General features: G+C 41.6%; 1 protein-coding gene across 1 annotated transcript in view; it reads left to right on the forward strand.

The window, feature by feature from the left end:
• ERC2 (ELKS/RAB6-interacting/CAST family member 2) overlaps positions 1 to 23,424 on the forward strand; it is a 988,080-nt gene that overhangs the window by 761,738 nt on the left and 202,918 nt on the right. Inside the window, exon 14 of the mRNA XM_061129191.1 lies at positions 275 to 422. Within this exon, the coding sequence (XP_060985174.1) occupies positions 275 to 422 (148 nt within the window). The remainder of the gene's footprint in view (positions 1 to 274; positions 423 to 23,424) is intronic.

The raw sequence follows: 23,424 nt of genomic DNA on the forward strand, positions 1-23,424 counted from the left end.
GTCTTAGGAATCTGCAGACTGACTCCCTCCATTTCTTGTATACAGCTGTGTCTGTGAAGTCATCAAAAGGTGTGTCTCAGAGGACACAGTGTGTGGGTCTCAGGGATTCTGATACAAACTACTTTGTTCATTCTTCTGAGAATCAAGGAAGCAGTTGTTTTTAATCACTATCCATAATTCCTTCCCTTGAGACAACATGTCATGGCTCACTTCAACTATAAATGCTGATTTTTTTCACTTTATAAAAATCATCACAATATCTTTATTTTACCAGACAGGAAGCACTTCTTGCGGCAATCAGTGAAAAAGATGCGAACATTGCCTTGCTGGAACTGTCTGCCTCCAAAAAGAAAAAGACACAAGAAGAAGTCATGGCCCTCAAGCGGGAAAAAGATCGACTAGTGCATCAGTTAAAGCAGCAGGTGGGGCCTTTTACATGACTGGTGTGTTTGGCTGGGTTGTGAGTTTGGAGTGCTTTCTCTGGGTTTAGTTACTCTTTGTTTTGCCATGTCCATCCTGCGTGCTCAAGCAGGTGAAACCAGGTAGGAGAAAAATAGTCCAAGTTGTCTCTGGAACATTTTACTGCTTTCCTGTTTTTGTGCATGTGCCTGGGCTTGTGTGGCTCTTAGCCAGTGCTGTTTTCCTTTCTTTTGTATTCACATCTTCTCCCCAGAAATACCTCTCAGCTGTCTTCCTTCCAGTGGACTTTGTATGACTTCTGACTAAATCCTAGAAAGTACTAATTAAATTCTAGGCACCTTCTTTCCCATAGAACTTGTTACCTTCTGTCTTGCTCACTTTCTGGGCTCAATAATGACTCCCATTATCTAGTTCTTTTGATTTCTTTTTCACCATACTTCCAACTTTGATTCTTCAATGATTTCTACCCAAACTTTCTGGCCAAGAACCATCTCCCAGCCCCTAGGCTTGGAGATAGCCAGGCTATGCTTGGAGACCTCTCTAGCCATTATTTAGTCAAATACTTTTTTAAATATTCATTTGCCATATTATCCTATTTTTCCCTCATCTAGGCCACTGTGTGTCTTTTGTGTGGCTTCCTGGAATCGGCTTAAATGGAAGTATTTATACCTAAAGCATATTGTAAAATCATCTCTGAAATCTTCAGACATGGTTTCTCCTCCATGTATATATAACCTGAGCGCTTTTGGAATCAACGGTTACAAATAGTCAGTTAGATTGCAGATTCATTATGAAACGCACTCAGCAGAGAATGGTTCAGTGGTCTGTGGTCTCACAAGGTGGCTATCACAGCTTAGCTGGGGCCACCCGTGGCTCTGAAGCTCTCTGAATGCCTGAGAAGATAAGCTCCCTCCTGTCACAGTTGGGCCAACCCTTTCCCTCCCCAGGAAGGAAAAGGCATCCTTTGGCCCTGAACCAGAGTCTGATTTTCACGGGGCTGCCTTACTAAGGGAGCGAGTAAACAAGCACCGCCACGCCTGGGTACCCTCTGCTGCAGAGGGAGGGTCCCAGTCACTGGTGGGTGTTGGGGTCATTCCACAGAGCAGCATGCCATGCTAGTGCTGATCCCAGGAGTTAGGGGCCACTTACATCTGACCACTTTGTTTGGGGCTCTGCCCCTTCTATACTAGTTTTTCCACCCACTTGGCCACAGAAAGTCAAGTTGGGGCTCCTTCTTTACTTTCTCCTAGTTCCTTCCCTGTGCACCCTGCATCCTCCCCTCCTTCACATAACCATTGTAGCTTTCTCCCACAGGTTTATAGACCTAAGAAACAGCCCCTGACCTCGAACATACCACGCACTTGTGATGCTAGCTACAGCCCAGATATTACGGCCAAGTACCACAGGTCCAGCTACGATGTGTACATGATCCAAAGGTCTCAGGTCAGTCAGCTGCTGAGGAGACACTCGCCCCCACCATTGGGGTTGGGGGTGCATAAGAGCTACATCACATCTTGACCTTCAGCTCTTCTGATGATTTCCAGTATTCATTGGCCATAGAGTCTAGAACCATAGATGAGAGCACTATATCTTGATTTGTAGTGCAATTGCATGTATTATGTATTTGCCAATGGTTCTAGTATTGATGGTCACCTTATAGGTGCAGCTTTTCTGAAACAGGCTGCACTGCTGTAAAGACAAGATTGGCAGAGGGCTTACCATCAGGCTCCTTGAATTACATTTGTCTTTTTGTCTCTTAGATACTTTCCTCCCCAAATCTCTCTATACTCTTCCCAGTAAAGAATTTTTTTAAGGCTGTTTTTTGTTTTTTTTCTTTCTCAGCATCATGAAAATGCACTCCTGGATTCCAGGAAGGATTGAGTGTAGCCCTTCAATCTGCTCCTGGTAAACTGTACAAAGCCTGCATTATTCACAACAGGCTTGGTTTTGGGTATCATGGGGCACGTTTGGGAAACCCCAGCCATGCACAGTTAGGCTCCTGCATGGGCTAAAAGCAGGGTCTGAAGGACTGTTGTGGAAAACGAAGCAGCAAAGGAGGAGGATGGGCTTCTTTCCCTGACTTAGGTTTGAAATTCTTCCCCACACCCTACTGGCCACAGAGCAAGAAAGAATGTCAATTTATGTATCCTTGTTGCAGATGATAATGAGTCTGAAAATAATAGTCATTGGCTTATAAAAGCATGCCGTTTTTATTGAGAGTCTACTTTGTGCCAGGAAGGGAATCCAGTGTCCCTGGGGGACTTACTCTGTCCCACGGTCCTCACAGCAGCCCTGTGATATGTCAAGATTACCTGCTCTTCCTGGGGTCCGTAACTGAGACTCAGAGTACAGAACAACCAGCCCAACATACAGAGCTTGTAAGTGATAGAGCTCAGGTTTTATATAGCCCGTCTGAGTCCACATATACCCCACCATGTTTAGGAGGCAATTCAGAGTTGCAAGCAGATGGATATTCCAGAAATTCTGAGGTCCTTTTATCTTTGTATACCTAAAGTAGATGCCAGAAACCCATTTGAGAATGGTCTCCAGCCAGCCATTCATAAAGAATAGTTCTGCCTAGAGCTCTTAGGCTTAGGATGTTTGATCACATAATGACTGCTAGTACTTTTAAACTCCCATCATGTGCCAGGTGTGGGTCAAAGGGCTTTATATACATTAACTCATCAACTCCCACCAAAGAGGAAGAGCTGATGCTTTTACAGAGAAGGAGCCAGAGGTCCAGAGAGGTTGGGTGTGCTGCTCAGGCTTCATAGCTGCACACACCATGATGCTTGAACAGACATTTTTGCCACACAGCCTTAAGTGGATTTTGCATTTGGCATCCGGAGTTTCACTGCATACGTTAAATTTTCATTCCAGCACTTGTTAGTTGGGTGATCATGAGCAAAATACTGAACCTCCCTGAGCTTCAGTTTCCTCATCTGTAAATTGAGCTAATACGTGATTCAGAGGGTTGTTTGTGAGGTATAATATATATAAAGTGATTTGCACATGCCTGGTAGACAAATGTTCCAAACGTGTGAGCTCCCATTACAACCACTGCTACTACTAATAGATTTTATCACTACCAGCCCTCAGAGATAGTTTGATTTTTATTTCATCTTTGTTGTTTTTCACATACCTTGGAGTCACAGCTCATTGAGAACATACTGTTGAACCATGGGAGATAGAGCAGACAATTGTTGGCACTAAAGCCTTCCTGGTCTCCATACCCCTAAAACCCAAGCACTTGGGGAGTGGTGAGCAGATGTGTTAGGAGTTGTAGACCCCAGTTCCCAACCTGCACTGAACAGGCCCACAGCACTTACTAAATTTGTTTGCATCCCTCATAGATATCAGTCATAGAGGACATCCCAGGGACAGTGAGTCCCAGGTTTCACTTGTCATCACCTGCATAATTGATCTGAGATACCCAGGCCAATGGGAGGGAAAGATCATGGGTCTGGGGATTTTGAGGCAGGTGGGCACATGAGAGGTATTACCCTGTTCAGGCTGCCTTTTGAGCTCGTCCCATGTAGGACTCTGCCCATGGCAGTCTCAGTGACTGAACATGAGTAGCTCATTCATCAATCCCCTAACTGTTTCACTTTGCCATGCACATAGTGGGCACCAAATAAATATTGTTTTGTGTGAATAATTGTATGATTTCCACAAGCCAGGTCTATACCAAGTGTTTTCTGTACACATAGTTTACAAACATTATCTCACTTTTTCCTCATAAGCAACCAACTACCCAATGCATTACATGCTCATGTCCATCGAGTTGGTGATGCCATCCAACCATCTCGTCCCCGGTCATCCCCTTCTCCTCCTGCCTTCAATCTTTCCCAGGATCAGGGTCTTTTCCAAGGGGTCAGTTCTTCACATCAGGTGGCCAAAGTACTGGAGTTTCAGCTTTAGCATCAGTCCTTCCAATGAATATTCTAAAGGTACATCCCACGATATGCTCATCATGCTCTAGCTCTCACTGCTGAAAATTCTTCCCTGGCTTCCCTTGCTGGTGGGATAAAGACAAATTCAAAACAACATGCTATCTGCCTTGTACATGCAATTCCCTCTGCCTGGAACACATTTTCTTCTTTTCCTCACCTAGTTAACACCTACTGGTTCAATTCAGTCTCAGTCCAACATCACCTTTTCAAGGAGGCCTGATGGGACTTTCTCAATTGGGTCAAATCCCCAATTTGGCACTCTTGTAGCACATGTACATCATTTAATTGCACTGGAACAGATGCAGTTTTGCATTTGTTTTAGTGATTACTTGGATAGAAACTATCTGTCCTGCTAGTTAATGAACTCTATGAGGACTGTGAATGTGACCTCATGACTTTTTTTTTTTTTTTCCTGACCACTTGCAGTTACTAACATTTGCTGGTAGGCATTCAGCGAATGTTTGTTGACTGTATAAATGAATGAATTGCCAGAGCAGCTTATTAAAAGAAGAGACTTCCTTGATTAATCATGACTTTAGACAAAATTGAGCCTCATAATTCTGCCTGTAATATTCCAGGAAGCCACTATCAGAGTTGGTAAAAAGACATGGAGACCTGTTTGCTGAAAGATGACCACAGAATTGGTGCTGTGTTCTTTCTTGCCATGTTGCAAGACACTGCAGAGATGACTTTTACCACACTTGAATTTTTGCAAGACTGTCTATATTGAACCCTTCAGGTCCCTTCCAGTTTTGGAGGTTTTTTTTTTTTTTCTTTCTTTCTTAAATTAAATGCCACTGAGTTTCTAGATATGGCAGAGATGACTTGCCGTTATGAAAGGAGTCCCTCCATTTCTTTCTGGAAAACATCTGAGCCTCTTATAAATTAATTTGCCCAGGAATACCTAAACTCCCATTAAACACCTTTCAAAAGAGCCAGAGAAGGTGATATGAAATGAGTTCAGAAATTCCAGCTATGTTTAACCACGAAAGAATCTTTATGACACTCTTTGAGTTGTGACACTTGAGTTGATTCTAGGCTGGACACCTTTATATAGGTGAGAGCAGTACAAATTAACTGTCTGTAACTTGTTGCTTACAGAAAGATATAAGGGATTAATCATAGTTTGGTAGTAGACATATAAGTCTATCTGACTTTTGTATTCTTCCCAATTCCATTTCTTTGCAAGTACACACCTCTGACAGTTTACTCCACCTCTCCTAAAAAAAAAAATCTGCCTTCCAGATTTTTGCCATTTGGGGAGAGGGATTCAACTAGGAATTCATTAAGGTTTTTTATTTTTATTTAGTATTTTTGTTCTTCCTCTAAGGATGCTAGTTCTAAAAATACTATTAAAATTTACAATCTTTCCTTCTTTTGTGTCTTGGATCCAATCCCCCCAACTCTTTTCCTCCACCCTTGAAGAAAGAACTGACATCAAAATAATTAATTCTGAAATCATTGGATTTTCCTGCTGCTAAAGGGTTTTTGAAGAAAGCTTAAAACTAAGTCTTACCCCCTAAGCCTTATTCCCAAATGTTCCCTTGTGTGCTGAAGTAGTGAAATGCACATCCTTGATGAAAATGCCTTTTTTAAAATGAGGGCCAGATACTATTGTTCAGTTAAAATTAGAACCAGCTTATTTCTTGGAGCCAGTTAGAATACTTTTGTGATCAGAGATAAATTGTACTTGGTTTTCTTTCCTACTAATTCTGGGCAATGCTTTTGGTTACCAGGAAACACACTGGTCATCTGGGAGCAGGAAGGTACTAGAACCAGGAGACTAGTCCACTGATTCTCTATGTTGCCCTCCAGAGCTTGCAGAGAAGAGAAGTCCTGTATCCAGGTTAACATTCTGGACCCTGTGCAGGTCTACACAGTATAACCGATTTCGATAGGGCCTACCTCTCCTCTGTAGTGTCTGGGCCATCACAGGATTGTCTCCAAGAATTAGCCAGACAATTAGCCACTCCACGAGTGGGAGAAGGAAGATGCTGCCACAGAAAGTGTTCAGGAAAGCTGGGTCTAAGGATGAGATTCCAGCCAAAATTGGATCTTGCCACAGGTAGAAGTGTCCTATCAAGAAAAACAAGAAGCACCCGAGTGGAATGGTTCACCAGGCATTTCTTTCTCTCTCTGCTGGGGGCAGCATGTGGTTGTGCTTCCCATTTACACTTCCATTACATGGTATGCAGATGACTTTTAATTACGCTTTATGGTTTGGGAGGTGAGCACAACTGAACAGCAGTGAAGGAACTCCATGCAGTGGGGTTCCCATGGCCTCATGTTGTGGTTGGACAGGTGCCAGGAAGCTTGATGTGATCCCAGCATTGTAATGCATCACAGACTTGCCCTAGATCAAATTGCTGAAATGCAAATGCATTGGTTTTTACTGTAGACTCACTTTGGGTTAAGCTGTTCATGTCCCACTGGTAGAATCTAGCCACATCCCTATTTATCATTGACTTCAGTGCCAAGTGTCTTTACAGTTTGTTCTGGAGAACCCCTTTAAAAAAAAAAAAAGAAATACTCCTTCTCTCCTCAGCAGGCCAAGGGCAGGGCATTCTCACAGAGGTAAAACTTGAAGTTCTTGGCATTACTGAAAACACCTCACTCTTGGTGGCCCATTGATTGGTTAGGACACTGGTCTGCTCTCAGCCTGGTGACATGTTTTACTCTAGGCAGCTGGTGCCTCAACCCCAGTACTCAGGGAATGCATTTGGTTTGCTGGTTGCATCACAAACTAGCACTCAAAGACCATGGAGGCCATACATTTCTCTAATCTTTGCTAGAAATGCACCTTCCAAAACCGTGAGGCTGACTCTGATGGACCACTTTCTCAGTCTCACATTTGAAGGAAGCCATGTTTTAAAAACCATTTTAGTTCTCTTCCCTAAACATTCATGGAGGTACGGTGTGGAGCCCTACTGGGCTATAGAAGGAGACGTTGATACTGACTTTGTCCTTGAGCCTTGGGTTTTTGTCATCTCTGTCACCTTTAAGGCAGATATTAGCTCATAAAACATGACAGAGCACATTGCTGGGTTTTTTTTTTTGTTTGTTTTTGGTGCAGAAGCATTACCAATGTTTAAAAATCTTTGCTTGCTTGAGGGAGCAGGAAATGACTTCACGCAGAAGTAGGAGTTCCTGTGAATTTTATGATGGCAATTCATAGCCTAGCTTTTGTGACAAATGCCTGTCCACCAATGATACTTTATGTTTTCAGGTATCCAAGTATCAAGTATCCAACTATCTAGTCTTAGAAAAGCTTATTCTTTGCTTTTGGAATATACCTTTTAAGTAGAAAAACTTGAACAGGCTGACTTTACCCCTTCACTCCCCCACTTTTAGAAATACAGAAAGGGAGAGATGGGTCTGACTTGTAAGTTTTAGAGTGATTTGCCAGCTTTCTTTCAGTGATCTGAAGCACCGCTGTAGTATCTAGCTGTTGGCAGAGTACATCAGAATAACAGGCTTAGCTGAAGGTGACCAAAACAGCGAAGAGCATACAAATGCCAAGAAGATCTCTCACTTGCTTTTTCTTTTTTTTTTTATTCAAATTTCACATCTGTGCTCTATTTTTAAACATTTATTCTTTAAGTGATAACGCATGTTTTACCAACCCTCTTATTGGATTAGACATGTTTGAAATCCCCTCAACTTTAACCTGTTCATTACTGCCTTCAAGAACATTCAGATCTCCCACCAAAGCAGAGAGTATATATGGGGAAATTTTCCAAGATGTCAGCCACTGGGGAGCCATTGTGTTTTGGGGAGGGAGGGATCCAGTGGTTGTGCTATATAGATTTGGGGGTGTCTTAGGCTGGTGTTGCTTTAAGAGGAATCTAGTGTGGGTGTAATGTGTGCAGCATTTTTCTTCATTGTGATAGTTTTTTGTTGTTGTTCACATTTTAGAGTAGGAGGAGCTAACAGATTTTGAGCTCTTATTGTATACCTGAAACTAGGTTAGGAATTCTAAACATAGTATCTCATTTAATTCTCACAACAACTCTGAAAACCAGGTGTTATAAATTCCATTTTGGAGATAAGGAAACTATGGTCTAGGAACTGGACAAAGATGCCACAGTTTGTGAGGGGTCTCATTCCAAGACTTCTGTGGTCTTCCCAGCAGATGTCCCCAACTTGGTGTGATACCTCTTCAGTCATAGCCCCCCTGACCTGGGGCTGAAAAGGAGCATAAAATACAGGCTTTATTCTGTGACGCTGAGCACCACTCCCAGCACCTCCCGCTGCCCCAGCCAGCTCCTGCCTTGACCCTGGGGTCACATGTGCTGGCTGGAGAGAGGGACTTATCTCGTCCTGCATCATCAGGCTTACCCGGTACTGAGGGAGAGGGGGCTGCAGGCTTGATCAAGTGTGTTGCATTCTCTGCTTTCCCACACAAATTGTTGACATTTGCCTCTTGGAGCCTTTGTGTTTCATGCTCAAGATTTCTGCTTGAAAGCCTTTTTCTCCTTTAGTTTTCTGGTTTCTTCTCTATCATTTAACATATAAAATCAGGCTTCACCTGATCTCTTTTTGTCTCTCCCTTCTTTCCTTCCTCTCATCATATAATTAAAAGTCCTTTTAGGTTGTCTTCACCTTATCATCTCACATGAATTGAAAAAAGATCTGACTTCCTGCCCCTTGTGTCTTCCTGATGCTGAGTTTCAAAATGAAAGAAAAGTCCTTCCCCTGGCCCCCTTTTTGCTTCATACTACCCCTTGAATAACTGTGTTTAAATTAGACTGATTTTGTCATTGATCAGCATTGTTGCATGGACTGAGTTTACCATTTCCTGACTTCAGAATTTTTTTTTTTTTTGCTTTTTCAAGTAATAATTTAATAGGAAAAGGATTTTCACTTTCCTTTCTCCTGATTACAGAAAGACAATCATTAAACTCAGCATTTAAAACTTCCAGTAGTTTCTCTTCACTCTTAATTCCGTATTCTTTTGGGGAAATGTCACTTTCTTTTCTTTTATTCTCTAAAACATGCAGAGGTAAAAGTTCCAGAATCCCTCATATTTACTGTGTTTGTTTTTTTTTTTTTTATGTAGCACTATATTATTAATAAGAAATCATAAGGATTTAATTTTGTTACTATCCCTATAATGTAAATGATCCTTTTCAAAGTTTAAAACACATAAATAAATGTTTTATTGTAAAGATAATATATGCTCACTGTAGAAACTTAGAAAAATGTAAATAAAAAACTAAGATCACCCATAATCCCACCACTCAGAAATAACTGTCATTAAGATTTATAGTTTCCTACATTCCATTGTCTACATGCATATTTGAACAAAGACATGACATACTACATAATAGAGGTTTTCTAGCTTTATAAATGTTTAATGTTGTGTGCATTTTCCCATGTCCTTAAAAGCCTTCAAACACATATATCTTGGTTCTATGATTTCCGTCATTGCCATAATTAATTTTATCATTCTCCTATTGTTAGGATCTCAATCGTTTCTAGTTTTTCACTATTATAATCACACTTGGTGAATATTTCAATCCATGAATCTTTTTTTTTTCATGTTATTTTCCTTAAGATTAATGCCCCAAAGTTGAAATACTGAAGTCATGGGTATTCTAAAGATTTTTAAAAATTAAACAATAGCTCTCATCAGCAAAGTAGTTGACATTTAAAATTTTTTACACAATGTCAACTGTTTAAGTTTGTCTCTAACATGCCAGTCATAGATTTGGGAAAGAATATTCTAGTACACTATTCTAGTACAAGTGATAGATAAACTTAGAGAACAAGAGGCAGAGGAAGACTTTTATGACTTTAGGGGAATAGTTATGAGGGAAAAAAATGGGCAGTTCATTCAACAACTCTTTATTGAGCATCAGCTATGTGCCAGATACTGTTGGGGGCACTGAGGATACCATAGAGAACAGCCCCAAAATCCCTGCCCTGGAGGAAGCTTGTATTCTAGTGGAGGGCACAAATAAGAAACAAAATAAAGACATTGAATCTATAGCATGTTAAATGGCAACAAATGCTATGAAGAAAAATGAAGATGATGTTCTGATGTTTGTTCTGATGTTCTGTGAGGTGTCTGGGGTGCTTTTGAATAGGGCATCCCCAGGATGCCTCCTTGAGAAAGGGCCAGGTGGGCAAAGACTTGCTGGAAGGTGGAGCACTGCTGGGGAGGGAGTGGTCAATGGGGACCAAGTGCAGCCTGGAGAGTTGGAATCTGTTCTTCTCAAGTCAGATCCCAAGTGCAGTTGCTGAGTTGACAAGGTGGGGGAGCCAGAACCCCACAACACCAGTGTTTAGATGAGATTAATTTTTTTAAAATGAGCATACAACAACCACAATACTAATCCCTTATCTCTACCCTGATGTAGCCATTGGGAAATGCCCATTGGACACAGCCAGCAAATCTTTATTGAGATGATCTTTGCAACAGTTTGACAATGAAATCTTGCAAGGAAGTTACAGTTTCAGGTTGGACAGAGAGGTGATCCATTTCAGAAAACAATGATGATTGACTGGTCAACAGTGATGTCTCAGAAGGTCTCAGTCCAGAGTGGTTCTTACACCCCAGAAATATCTGATTAACTGATCATCTCGAAGCTGGTTTATTTTCTTTCTCTCATTGCCTAGCACTCCTGGAATCATAAACCCAGCTCAGAAGTCACCCAGAAACCCTACTATTATGGGCTGCCTTTGGTGTGCCAAAGCCTCTTTGGCTGCTAGGGTATGAAGCAGGCGTGTGGGTCACAAGGCAGGCAGGCAGAGTTTCTGTTGTCAGTCTTCTTGGGTGTGGGGGCCCAATATTCTCTAAGATGTCTGACTCTAGCAGCTGTCTAGAAAGTATGATGTTGATTCTTTAATCTGTAAACAAAATGAGGGAACCCACCTTACCAGGAAAGTCCTGGCAGGTGATAGAAGGTGATCCTTCTGAGAATGGACTTGAGGGTCAGAGTTCCAGCCCTGCTCTGACCCCCAACACACTAAGAAACCTTAGGCAGCTCCTTTCGTTTCTCTCTCACACCTCAGCTTCCCCATCTGTGAGGTGAAGGGATGAAACGAACAGACGTCTTAGTTCTTTGCAGTTTTGAAAGTCAGAAACTATTCCAGCGCATTCATACCTAGAATACACTGAGTGCTTGATCTGCACCAGTGACTTGAAGATGCCCAAGCAAGTCACAGTATTTACTTTGATGGAGCCTGCAGCTGGGTAGAGGAGATATATTGTTCAGTAAGATATTGATGCAGCTATTATTTCTTGAAGAAATGATATTCTAGGCACAGCATTACACTTTTGTTGTTTCATTACAATCCTCACAAAAGCTCAAAGAGGTGGTACCATCATGATCCTTGCTATGCGAATGGGGAAACCTCGTCGGAGTTGGTGAGCGAATCTGCCTTTAGGGTAACACTTTGAACCATTTGTTTTCCACTGTCATGCAGTTGCCATATTTCCCACCAGGGGATGTTTAAGAATTCAAGGTTTCAAGGATGATAGGGAAGAAGGAAGGCTCTGAATTTTGCTCATTTGACTTGTGTGATCGTGAGTCATCTTCATTACTAGTTGTATGATGGTGAGGAGGTCAACTTGCTTTCCTGTGAAATGGGTATGTAATTTGCTATCTAACTCACAGAGAAGCCTTATCACAAAGCATTTTCTTTGGGGTATGGTCTTTAAAAACCTTGAGGGCTGTACAAATGTGCAGGATGTTGATCTCAGTTCTGAGGTGCAAAGACAGGGCTATGTTTTTCTTCCCCACAGGGTAGCACTGTGCTTTGAGGAATGATGGTCTGAAACAGTCTCTGGTGACAGTGCATTGACAGAGACCCACTCCGCATGACTTATTCCCTTGACCAAAGAAGAAAGAACTTGAGTGACAATGCTCATAAATAGGCCACTGTCTTTTGCTTTTCTGGGAGCCAGACCATGATTTATCCTTGCAGAAAAATAAATAGTGCAGAAGGTGCAAACATTGCCTTGAAAGAACCCAGTTCAGTGTGGGTTCAGACATCTTCCTTCCAGGAAAATGTATCCAGACCTCCCAGCCCTGGTCTTGCTTGTCCAGGCTCCGGGGAGGTCTGCTGGGGCCAGGGTCTTCTGAGGCATCTTGAAATGTGGTCGGGCTTCCAGGGAGAGCCTCTGTATTTCTGAGCTTTCTAGTGATGCAATCCTTGGTGAGGCACAGAAACAAAAAGCTGATATTTTGGATGAGTAAGAGCCATCTCTGGGGGATTATATTTTATGAACCAAAGACAACAGTGTTACTGATTTATCTTAATAGCAGATACTATGAGCAAATGTCCCAGTTGCCTCTTTGTGCTTTTGGCAAGTATGGATGAGAAATGGAATGGAGTAGACCCAGTCAGAGCTGGCTAGCCCAAAGTGCAGAAGTCTTAATCTTCCTCCCTCCAAATATGTAACTTAGAAATGTTTCCAACGTTTTTCAAGTTGCAGGTGGTCACCCAGCTCTGACAAGAGGCATGGCGGGTTCCATCACCAGGTTTTCTGCTTCCAAAACAATTATCTTGGGCTTGAAGGGAAAAAGATGCCTGAATCTTCCCTGGGTAGTTAGTTCTTTAAGCTCAGTTATCATGTTCTGGTTCTAAACATACTATTTATATGTAAAGAAACCTTCTTTTATCAAGTGACGAACCCTCCTGCTTGTTATAAATATGATTGGGATTCTCGGAGGACACTGCAGGACTAGTCTGCATATCCTCCTCTATCAGGGCTGGAATGAGACCATGCTGAACCCAGCGCCTTAGAAGTTGAAGTATAAATTATGTCAAAGTCATGATCATTGTTGTAACATTTGCTAATCCTTATTAGATATGGATAAATTCTCATGGCTTAATTTGGCATGTTGAGCCAGTTGTTCAGATTGTCTTTGGGGACTGGAAAGGAAATGCACAACTTTAGTGTAATTTTTCTTTTGTTTCTTTAGAATGGGACATAATTTTTTATTGTTAGCTGGTGGAAACTTTGGTGAATTGTGGCCAACTGTGGATCACCCCCACAGGAAGAAAGCATCAGACTTTAGCTGAGAACATATTCTTTGAAACAAACCAGAATATTTGATTTTTGAAATATCTTCCCACTTTAAAAACATGCTGTCCAACAAATATTAATGTTCTGACCCAGACCTAGAGAACTGAGGAAGTAGAAAGCTACAGTTTCTCTCTGAGGAAAATTTTAGAGTGATGTGTGATGCTTTAGTTTAATAATAACTCCACTGAGCACGGAAATAGTCTGTAAGGATGCAGGTACAGCCACAAGAGTTCACAGAGCATCCTTCTCACCCTTGGTTCTTAATTTATCCAGAGCGGAAGGAGCTAGGTGTTGGCTAAATATCAGGCATTTCACATTCCTTCACCAGGTCACCACATATACGTGACCGTGGGCTCATTCTGTCACTTTACTTCCATTTCTGGAATTTGGTCAAAAATTACACTTGATAAAAGTTCTCCCTTTTGACTACCAGTTTCATATTGAAAATCATTGTTGAATATTTTAAATTGCTTACATTGAAATCGACTGTCCTTTTCTTTTTCTTTTTTCTTTAGCATCTTACATAGTTTGGTGGTCAGTCAAGCATGCTCAGTAATTACGTCTAGGGGACTCAAATCTTGTCAGTTGTGTTTGACCAAGTTTGGGGGTTACTGAATCAGTTGGTGTTATAGCTGCAAGATTATTTAAGTGAGATTCTTATTCTGTTCATAATTACAGGTTTGTTTTAACAGATCTGTTCTGCAAAGTTTTATGAGCAGGAATTTTCTTGGGCAAATCCACCATGATTCTCAGTGGGGTTAGGGTAGGCAGTTTTTGGCCTCTGGGGTAGTTTTTCAGATGAGTGGTCATTAAAAAGCCCAGTTCTGTCCTTCTAGCAACAACCATTTTTCAGCTTCTGCTGAGAGCAGGGTCCAAAATTACCCTATCTCCTTATGAAATTCTGTTGAAAAACGTTGGTCCCTGTGCACTGTGCTCAAAAGCCAAATTACTTTTGGAATGTTCTGTGGAACTCTGGGAATTCAGATAGGAATCAAGGAAACAGCACAACATCTTTTCTCCTGCTTTGCTTAACCTGTTGATTGATTTGTAGGCAATTATTCTCCTTACCTTGAACCCTCTGAAGTAGTCTTGGGTCTACCTTCTACTGCTTTTTGTTCATTCCTTTATTTGTTTGTTTTTATAAGCATTTTATCTTCTTTCCAAACTCAGAGAATGCAAAGAAAAGTTCTGGGATAGCAGAGGGCTCATTCTCCATTGAAAGCAGTATTCTTCTAATAATTTGCCAGGATGATAAGATATTTCTCAGATCTTTTACATTGCTGAAAGGTAAAATCAAAGAAAGGGTTTCTGAAGCAAACCAAACAAAAACCACACACTTATTCAGGGAAATAGTCAGAATATGCTCATGCTGGTTTTTATACTCAACACTGCCAAGATCTTTACAGCTTGTAAGCTTCCCAACCCTTCACAGAGGCATCCCTGGAGAAGTGAGAAAACTTGGAAAAGAGGAAGAAAGGATTCTTTCCCGATTATTCTTCAGCAGTAGCATACCGAGAACATACAGTGAAAAGTGTATTTTCGAAGTTATTCCCAGCTTGGAACTTCCACAAGTCTTAATGCTGTGTCCTGTAGTCTCATAGATAAGGAAGATCACAAATCAGAGTGGAAAATTAAAGGAATTTCTGGTTCTCTGTAATGTTTCTGGCTGTCTTAGGCTTAATTCTCAAAAGCAATTTATGTGTGTCTTGAAGTTTAAAATAGTTATATTAATTGCAGCAGCAGTTTCTAAACCCAGCTGTCTTTGACATGAACTTTTGAGATTCTTCTTCACCTTCACCAAATACCAACTGGAGGGCCAGCCCAGTGACCTACACATCAGAATCCCAGAGGAGCGACACCAAAAGCTGATGGGATCTAACTGACAGGTTAGCAGTTGGGACACACTGAGCTACTAAAGGAAATCAGCAACCCTCACCCCCTGAAGGTGGGAATCCTTGGGTCACCAAACACTTGCTCTCTGTATATATATAGATAACCTTACAAATTCGGGTACTGTAAGCATTAACTGAATGATAAGGTCTGGGGTGGCTTTTGGCTGCAGTTGTGACCAGAGGAGGTGTAACGAGGGGCTGGTGCCGGAGTGAGGGTGGGAGTGGACACAAGCCGTCAGCACAGGGAACACAGTGATAAGCGAGACAGTTGGTCAGCAGGGTTTACTGAGCACAGAGAGAGTCTGAACCTGGTTCCAGACATTCCAGGGCTGTAAAAAGGAATCAGGAGCCACAGGCTGAACTCAAGCACCTAGAGCACCTTTCTTGATATCCAGCCGCCCAGCCTGATGATGCCATTTGCACAGAATCGGGGAAGTCGAATAACTGCTGGTAGTTGAACAGCGATCAAGTGACTTAAATTTGACCAAGTGACCCAAGCCGTCTAACTCCACTTCTAGTTTTCTTTACTCTGCAGGATACTTCCAGTTGTGGGAGCTGTATTAATGGGGTACTTTTGAGCCTGGCTGTGATGGAGGATAGAAGATCTGGTTTTATGGGGAGGAGTTGCTCCTGGCAAGGGAAGCACCAGGGTAGAGATGAATCCATGTGGACATGGGATTAGAGACAGAGCATCCTTGGGGAGAGTTCTCGGTAGGAAGCTGGTCACTTGCTCAGGAGGAAAGGGAGAGGCTGACCCTGCCCAGCAAGTGAACTGTTTTTATCTGATGCACAGGATGGTAGGGAACTGCTATGTATTCTGTAGGGAGAGTAAAATATGAGAACTGTCAACACGAAGCAAGTTTGAAACCAGTGTTTTTTATTAATGATAAAATGGCTTCTGATATGAGACTGCTGGGTCACTCTTGCCCTGTTTGTGATGAACCTTGGGCACCTTCCAGGCCATGGTCTTGTTGTCTTCACACTTAAGAGTCATTGGTCAGTAATGGTTTGAGTCTTTCATCAATGCGTCCTCACCCTTACCATATTAAGGATAAAATAATAGTGTACTTCAATTATACAGCCTATAAGGCATGGAAATTTGGGTCTTTCCTCTGAAGTATAGATGTCAAATAGTGTCCTGTAAAGTTTTAGGACCTGAGAGAAGATCTTTGGGCTGTTAATCCTAATATTCCAGAACTAAGGACCTTATTTTATTACCAGTTTTCATCTCAAGTTTGTTTCTAAATTATCGTTATGGGGCATGATTCTTTTCATAATTTATTTCCCTAAATAGGAGGGAAAAGAAGAGAGGAGGGGGATGGATGGAGAGGAGGGAGGAGAGAGAGAGAGAAGCAGCCTACCGTTTGATTTTGCGTGCTGTTTTTTGTTGTTGTTGATTGAGTAGGACCTGGCCTGAAATGTCCTCTGGCACATGCTATTTCTGAGCCGTAATTATGCTTTTTAACCCACTCCTTTATGTCTGGGTCCTTAGTATCCAAGCTCCTATGTAATTATCAAGTTCAGTGTTTGGGAATGAGACGAATATTTTTTGCATGACTTTAGCCTATACATTACTGCAGTGCCATGTTATTACAAGATAGTTCCTAAACTCCGAGCCGAACTATTAATTCTCTCAACTTGAAAAGACACAGCAGAGAGATCCTCCCAATCTTTGGCCCATGATGTGAAACTCAGATGGACACTGACTTGATCCAGCTGAGGGCCCTAAGGCTCCTGGGGGAGGATTTGAACTTGGCCATAGTGTGTTGGTCCTGAGTCAGAGGGGGACTTGAGAGCCCTTCCTTTTCCATCCAGCTGCATTATGTAGCTGTGGCAGGGACATTCATTGCAATTGTGAAGGACATGCATTCTTAAGTATTTGACAGGGGCCAGGTTTGCTCACTGTTTCTCCAAGTTTGCTGTACTAGTTTGCTAGACTAGCGAGAGATTGGTTAAGAGTGATTGGAATTTTATAGTATCAGGTTGAACAGAGGGGAGCTGTGGCCAACCGGCAGGGCTGTGTTAACTCCTGGACTGTTTTTTGAAGTTCTCCCAAATAGAAGCCAGCAGGAGTCTTAAGTTCTCCAAGGTCAGTCTCAGGAATTTCTTTGCCTGTACTAAAATTATTTCAGTACCATTCCCCTGTAATCTGAGAAACAACCTATATATCAGCATTTATGTGTGTATATGTAGCATAGAAAGCTTTCTTTTTCTTTTATTTATTATTTCCTGTCATTTATTAAACATTCAAATAATAATAGAGAGAAATAAAGGAGGATGTCACCTACCTGAAATCCAAGCATCTAGCAGTGTTTTGTGCTCATCTTTTTGCACTTTTCTCACAGACGCATGTATGTATGTGTATATCCATATACACGCACACATATATCAGCATGTTTTAGCACCTGCTTCACCATCCATTCAAATATATGTTGTGATACTCTTTCCTTCTGATGAATATAAGCATATATGACTCTTGAATTGCTAATAAGTATTCTATTATATGCACAATGAATATTCAGTAATTTGTTGATACACAGGTATTTTGTTAATTGCTCCTGTGATCAACATCCCAGTGAATATCCTTTTACCCTTTCCATTCCTGTATTTCTGTCCAACTTTCTTTTCAAAAGACTTTTGGACCCCAGGGTGTACATATTTTGAATTTTAAGACATAATGCCAAGTTGCCCTCAGGAAAGTTTATACCAGTTTACAATCTTTCCAGTAGTGTATGAAAGTACCTAAGGAATATGGAAATTAACTTTCCCTCTTCTTAAGCTTTTCTAAATTTTACCCACCTCTAGAACATTACCGCTAAATGCTGAAAAGAAAAATGTGTTTATGAACTACTGTAAGTTTGACATTGATCCACACCCAGATTCCAGAACAAATTATGCAGTCAGTAGTTTATGCAACTTGGAATAAAGTCGACAATCTCTAATTTTTATTTGTTCACTAAGATTAGGTATTGCTACACTCATATTATTTTTTTGGAAAGTTACTATAAAGGCAGGACTTCAGCTGATCATTCAGCATGACAAACTCATGCATGTGTGTGAGTGTGTGTATTTTATTTACACATATATGTATGTATGTATGGGTATGTATATATGTGTGTGTGTGTGTATACATATATATTAGCTTCTGAAGTGGCTCAGTGATAAAAAAAAATCTGCCTGCCAATGCAGGAGACACAGGAGCCATAGGTTCAATCCCTGGGTTGGGAAAATCTGAAGGAAGAAATGGCAACCTATTCCACTATTCTTTCCTGGAAAATCCAATGGACAGAGGAGTCTGGTGGGTTATAGTCCATGGGGTCGCAGAGTCAGACACATGATTGAGCAGCTGAGTGCGCACACACACACACACACACACACGTGCAAGGACACATGTGATGCCTTGGATTCAGACTCTGTTCAGGGCATTATTCTCTTAGAGGAGCTTCGGGTGTGTGTGAGTGTGTGTGTGTTCAGTCGCTCAGTTGCTTCTGACTCTTTGCAACCCCATAGACCATAGCTTGCCAGACTCCTCTGTCCTTGGAATTTTCCAGGCAAAATTACTAGACATGGTTTGCCATTTCCTCCTCCAGGGGCTCTTCCCAGCCCACAGATGGGACCCACATCTCTTGTATCTCCTGCATTGGCAGGGCAGATTCTTGTACCAGTGCGCCACTTGGGAAGCCCTCAATGAAAAGATGCTCGGCCTCAAATTATAATTAGGGAAATATGAAGGAGATAACAGTTTTTCATGTGTTAGATTTTTGAAGATTAAAGAGTTTGATGAGATTTCATGTTGGCACAATATAGGCAAAGAGGTACAGACTGGAAGTTGACCAAAATTTTTGAAGGGAAATTTGGTAATATCTTTCAAAGTTTAAAATATGTATACTTTATTCTAGGGATCTCTACCGAATCTCTCTTTTCTTTGTACATTATAAAAACATCTATTACATGTTTCAGCATCCATCCTTGTTGAGAACAAGCACATGAGGACAGGCAAAGGTGTTCCTTTGGAAAAAATATTCTTTGAAGCATTGTTGGAATAACGAAAAGCCAGAAATGACCCAAATGTTAACCACTCATTCAACAGTTATTTGCTGGTGCTAACTATGCGCCCAGCAATGCTTTAAGTGCTTGGGATAAAGCTTTGAACAAAATAAACAGAGATTTCTGCCCTCTGTTTTAGCACATCAGTAGAGGACTAGTAAAGAGAAGTACATGCATAGAATGGAATATGTAACCATTAAAAATGAGGTATTTCTACATGATCTTGACATGAAAAGATGGCCAAGACATCTTGGGCATTTCATTTTTAAAGGGAGTGTACGTGTTTCCTTTCTTACATTATGCATAAAAGTTTCTTGAAAGACTGGCAAAAATCCTTAATAGTAGGGGTAGATATTAGGATAGGGGAAGAGAGAATTTTTTAAATAAACTCTTTTACACTATTAATTTTTCATATCTAGATGTTTGATTCCTATAATAGAAAATTTATAGATGTTATAAAAAATAAATTAGAAAGCTAAAATAGTGGTTCTTCTAGAAAGTAGTTGTACTCTCAAAGAAGATGGAAAATTCCTTAACCTATCTGTAGGCACTGAGACCAAAATGATTAGGTGTTTGATGCTGTTCAGACTGCAAGATGGAAATTAATACCATAGTACTTTGGAATGCAAAACGAAAGACATGAGATGGGCCTGTGGTATTACTGGTCATGGACATGGTGGACTTGTCTACACATGCAAATCAAATGGGAAGGCAGCCAGGGGCAGGAAAAGGGCCTTGGCCCAGCAGTCAAGAATTCTGGGGCTTTTTCTGGGTTTGTGATTGACTAATGTTCAACCTCCTGGAGCCTCATTCTCCTCTTCTGTAAAACAGTGAACTTGGAGTCACTGATTTAAGGTATGGCCTAGCACTAACATTACATGAATCAGGATTATTCTGGCAAGTGCTCATTCATCGGAAAGAGATGCAAGATAGCTGCTGGAATTGCAACTTTCCAGTTACAGACATCCACTCAGTGCTTTGAAGAAACATTAGTTATGTAATTTAATATCTGCTTTCATTTAGATTCAAGCTGAAATGCTTTTGGATATTTTGTACTTAGGCTATTTCAACTCCAGGGTCATAGAAGATCAGGTTTTTTGGAGTCTACGTTAAACAGATGACTAAGAGAAATTGGTTTTCAAAATATATTCTTCGGATGAATTTAATTTGATGTGATGGAGAAAACAAACAAACAAACACAACAAAAAACAACATGAGTCAACACCCTGGGCATTTCCAGATGAAACTGGAGTGCAATTTCATCCTTTCTGGAAACTGGCTTTCTTTAGATCCCCAAGCCCAAAAGTTGTATTTTGCCTCTCGTTTGGGGATAAAGTTTCACAGAAGAGGTGGTGGTTGTAGTTTAGTTTTCATTCTTGTATGCTGGGGGAATATCAGCCTGGAGCAGAGTGTGAGGGGACCTGTCAATAACATGCCTGTTATTCATGTGTCTCTGGGAGGCTCCATGGAGACCTTGTATCCAGAGAGGAAGATGCAACTCAGACTCTCCTTCTCTGTGGAACTAAATTGGTCCTAGTTAAGGTCAGTTCAGAGTACCCCATATAAAGCTAGTAAGCATACTGAAATCCAAATGCAAGGGAGACTGCACAGCAAGCAAGGCAAATGAGAAGATAAACTCTGGAGGGAATGTTTCATAGATTTGGTATTTGGGACACCATTGCCATTTCTGCCTTCCCATTTGTTTTTCAACTGATTGAAAAACTACTAATGAGCGTGTTTACATTTTCCCCAGTTGTCTTACCCAAGTGTGAGACCAGCTGGGGAGAGGGGTTTGTTCTCTGTCCAAAGCCCTAGCTGTCTCTCCCTCCGTCTTCTTCTCACTCTCCGGCTGCCAGACCCCCTCCGCCCTGCCAAACCTCTCCTCGCCTGCTCACCACCCCTCTCCCTGGGGTTCTCTCTGTGTTCAGCACCGGCCAGCAGCCCCACCACATGTTTTGCATTGCTCACACCCTCCCTTCTCTCCCTGCTTTGTTGTCATTTGTTTTGTTTTGAAAGGGGTGAGGTGCAGAGGAGGTCTTGGGTTTGTGCCCTTCCACTCAGCCTCAGCACTGAGATTCGGCCCAGATTGCATTTGCCCCCATTTCTGCAGTGAGCTCAAAAGACCCTATAGGAGAAATGTCCTTCTGTCCTCTCACAGTTCTTCTGGATGCATTTTCTCTGTCTGGTCTGCTCCAAATTTCTAGTCTCTGACCTCTAAAACCCAACTCATTCTCAGTTGCTTTACTCTTTGCTTCTGATGAGGGTGTCTCAAGCTTCTCTCATTTTGAAAACCACCTTCATAAGGTTTTCCATGTTCTCTGACATAATTTCTGTGAATTTCCTGTTGGATAAGATTGCTACCATGCATGCGTGCTCAGTCGCTTCAGTTGTGTCCGACTCTGCATGACCCAATGGACTATAGCCCGCCAGGCTCCTCTGTCCATGGGATTCTCCAGGCAAGAATACTGGAGTGGATTGCCATGCCCTCCTTCAGGGGATCTTCCTGACGCAGGGATCAAACCTGCATCTATTATATCTCCTACATTGGTGGGCAGGTTCTTTACCGCTAGCACCACCTAATTTATTCAAACACATTTTATAGCAAACCCATAACTATGAAAAAGGCTTCCCTGGTAGCTCAGCTGGTGATGAATCTGCCTGCAATACCAGAGTGAAAGTAAAAGTGAAAATCACTTAGTGGTGTCCGACTCTTTGTGACCCCATGGACTGTAGAGTTCATGGAATTCTCCAGGGTCTCCTGCATTGCAGGTGGATTTTTTACCAACTGACCTATCAGGGAAACCCTCGTTCAATTCCTGAGTCAGGAAGATACCCTAGAAAAGGGATAATAGGCTACCCACTTCAGTATTCTTGGACTTCCCTAGTGGCTCAGTCAGTAAAGAATCCACCTGCAACATGGGAGACCGAGGTTCAATCCCTGGGTTGGGAAGATCCCCTAGAGGAAGGCTTGGCAACCCATTCCAGTATTCTTGCCTGGAGAATCCCCATGGACACAGGAGCCTGGAGGGCTGTGGTCCATGGGGTCACAAAGAGTTGGACATGACAGAGTGACTAAGCACACGTAACTGTGAAGAACCCCACATACTCCCTGTGGTTCATCTTGCATATCTCCAGGTTTGTGGGGGCATGTCTCCTCTCAGCCCTTCGTGTGGAAGGCTCTCTGTCCTCTCCTGAGGTGCTGCTGGGTTACTCAACCTTCACATTTTTCTCAGCGTAGTCGTTGAATTGTCAGTTTCCAGTCCGTTGACTAGTTCTGTTTGGCCATACCGCAAGTTAGTTTCCAAAGTTCTTTACTTGAGGAGATGATTCTACCCAGGCCAGTGATAATGAATCTTTATTGGATGTATGAATTGAATGAAGACCTTGACCTCCCTTGTCAGCAAAATTTTAGATTCTGAGTTCTAATGCCTACAAACAGCCTTCTTGTTTTCTTTTTTCCTCTTTTCTTTTTTTTCCCTTCCTTCTTTCCTCCCTTTCACCCTTCCTTGCTTTCTTCCCAGCCTCTCTTCTTTTTAGTTAAAAAATTGGAATTTGATTTTCAGGCTTACTTTCTAAAGAAACTCTAATAGGCCATACACAGAATATGTCATTAGTTAGTAGAAGTCTGGGTTTTTTTTTTTTCCAGAGACTATTGACTCTCTGAGTTGAAACAGTTTAGACTCCACATAAAATATGCATTGTTTACCCAGGCTCTTCATGCTCTGCATACTGTTACAGTCCTTGAAGAGCTTGTCAGTGACAAGTAAGATAAATGAGTGAAGAGGACTTTACAAGTGTTTAAAAGCTAAGTATAGCATGTGCTGTCCACTACTTAATTAAACAGACCTGAGCTTAACTAAGTAACTTTGTGGTGGAAACTTCTAGGGCCTACCCCTTTTCCCAGACCCCTACCATTTCCAGCAGTGCTCAGAATGTTAGAAATTTCTTGGTTGTCTTCAGTGGCTGACTTGTTAGCCTAGGTTTGAAACCATCCTGTTGGTTAAAGTGTTAAAAATTAGTGCAGCCTGTGGATAATGATTTTTTAATTTCTGTTAGGACTTGGTCAGCAACATGG

The sequence above is a fragment of the Dama dama genome, chromosome 24 (assembly GCF_033118175.1).
Source record: "Dama dama isolate Ldn47 chromosome 24, ASM3311817v1, whole genome shotgun sequence".
Lineage (NCBI taxonomy): Eukaryota > Metazoa > Chordata > Mammalia > Artiodactyla > Cervidae > Dama > Dama dama.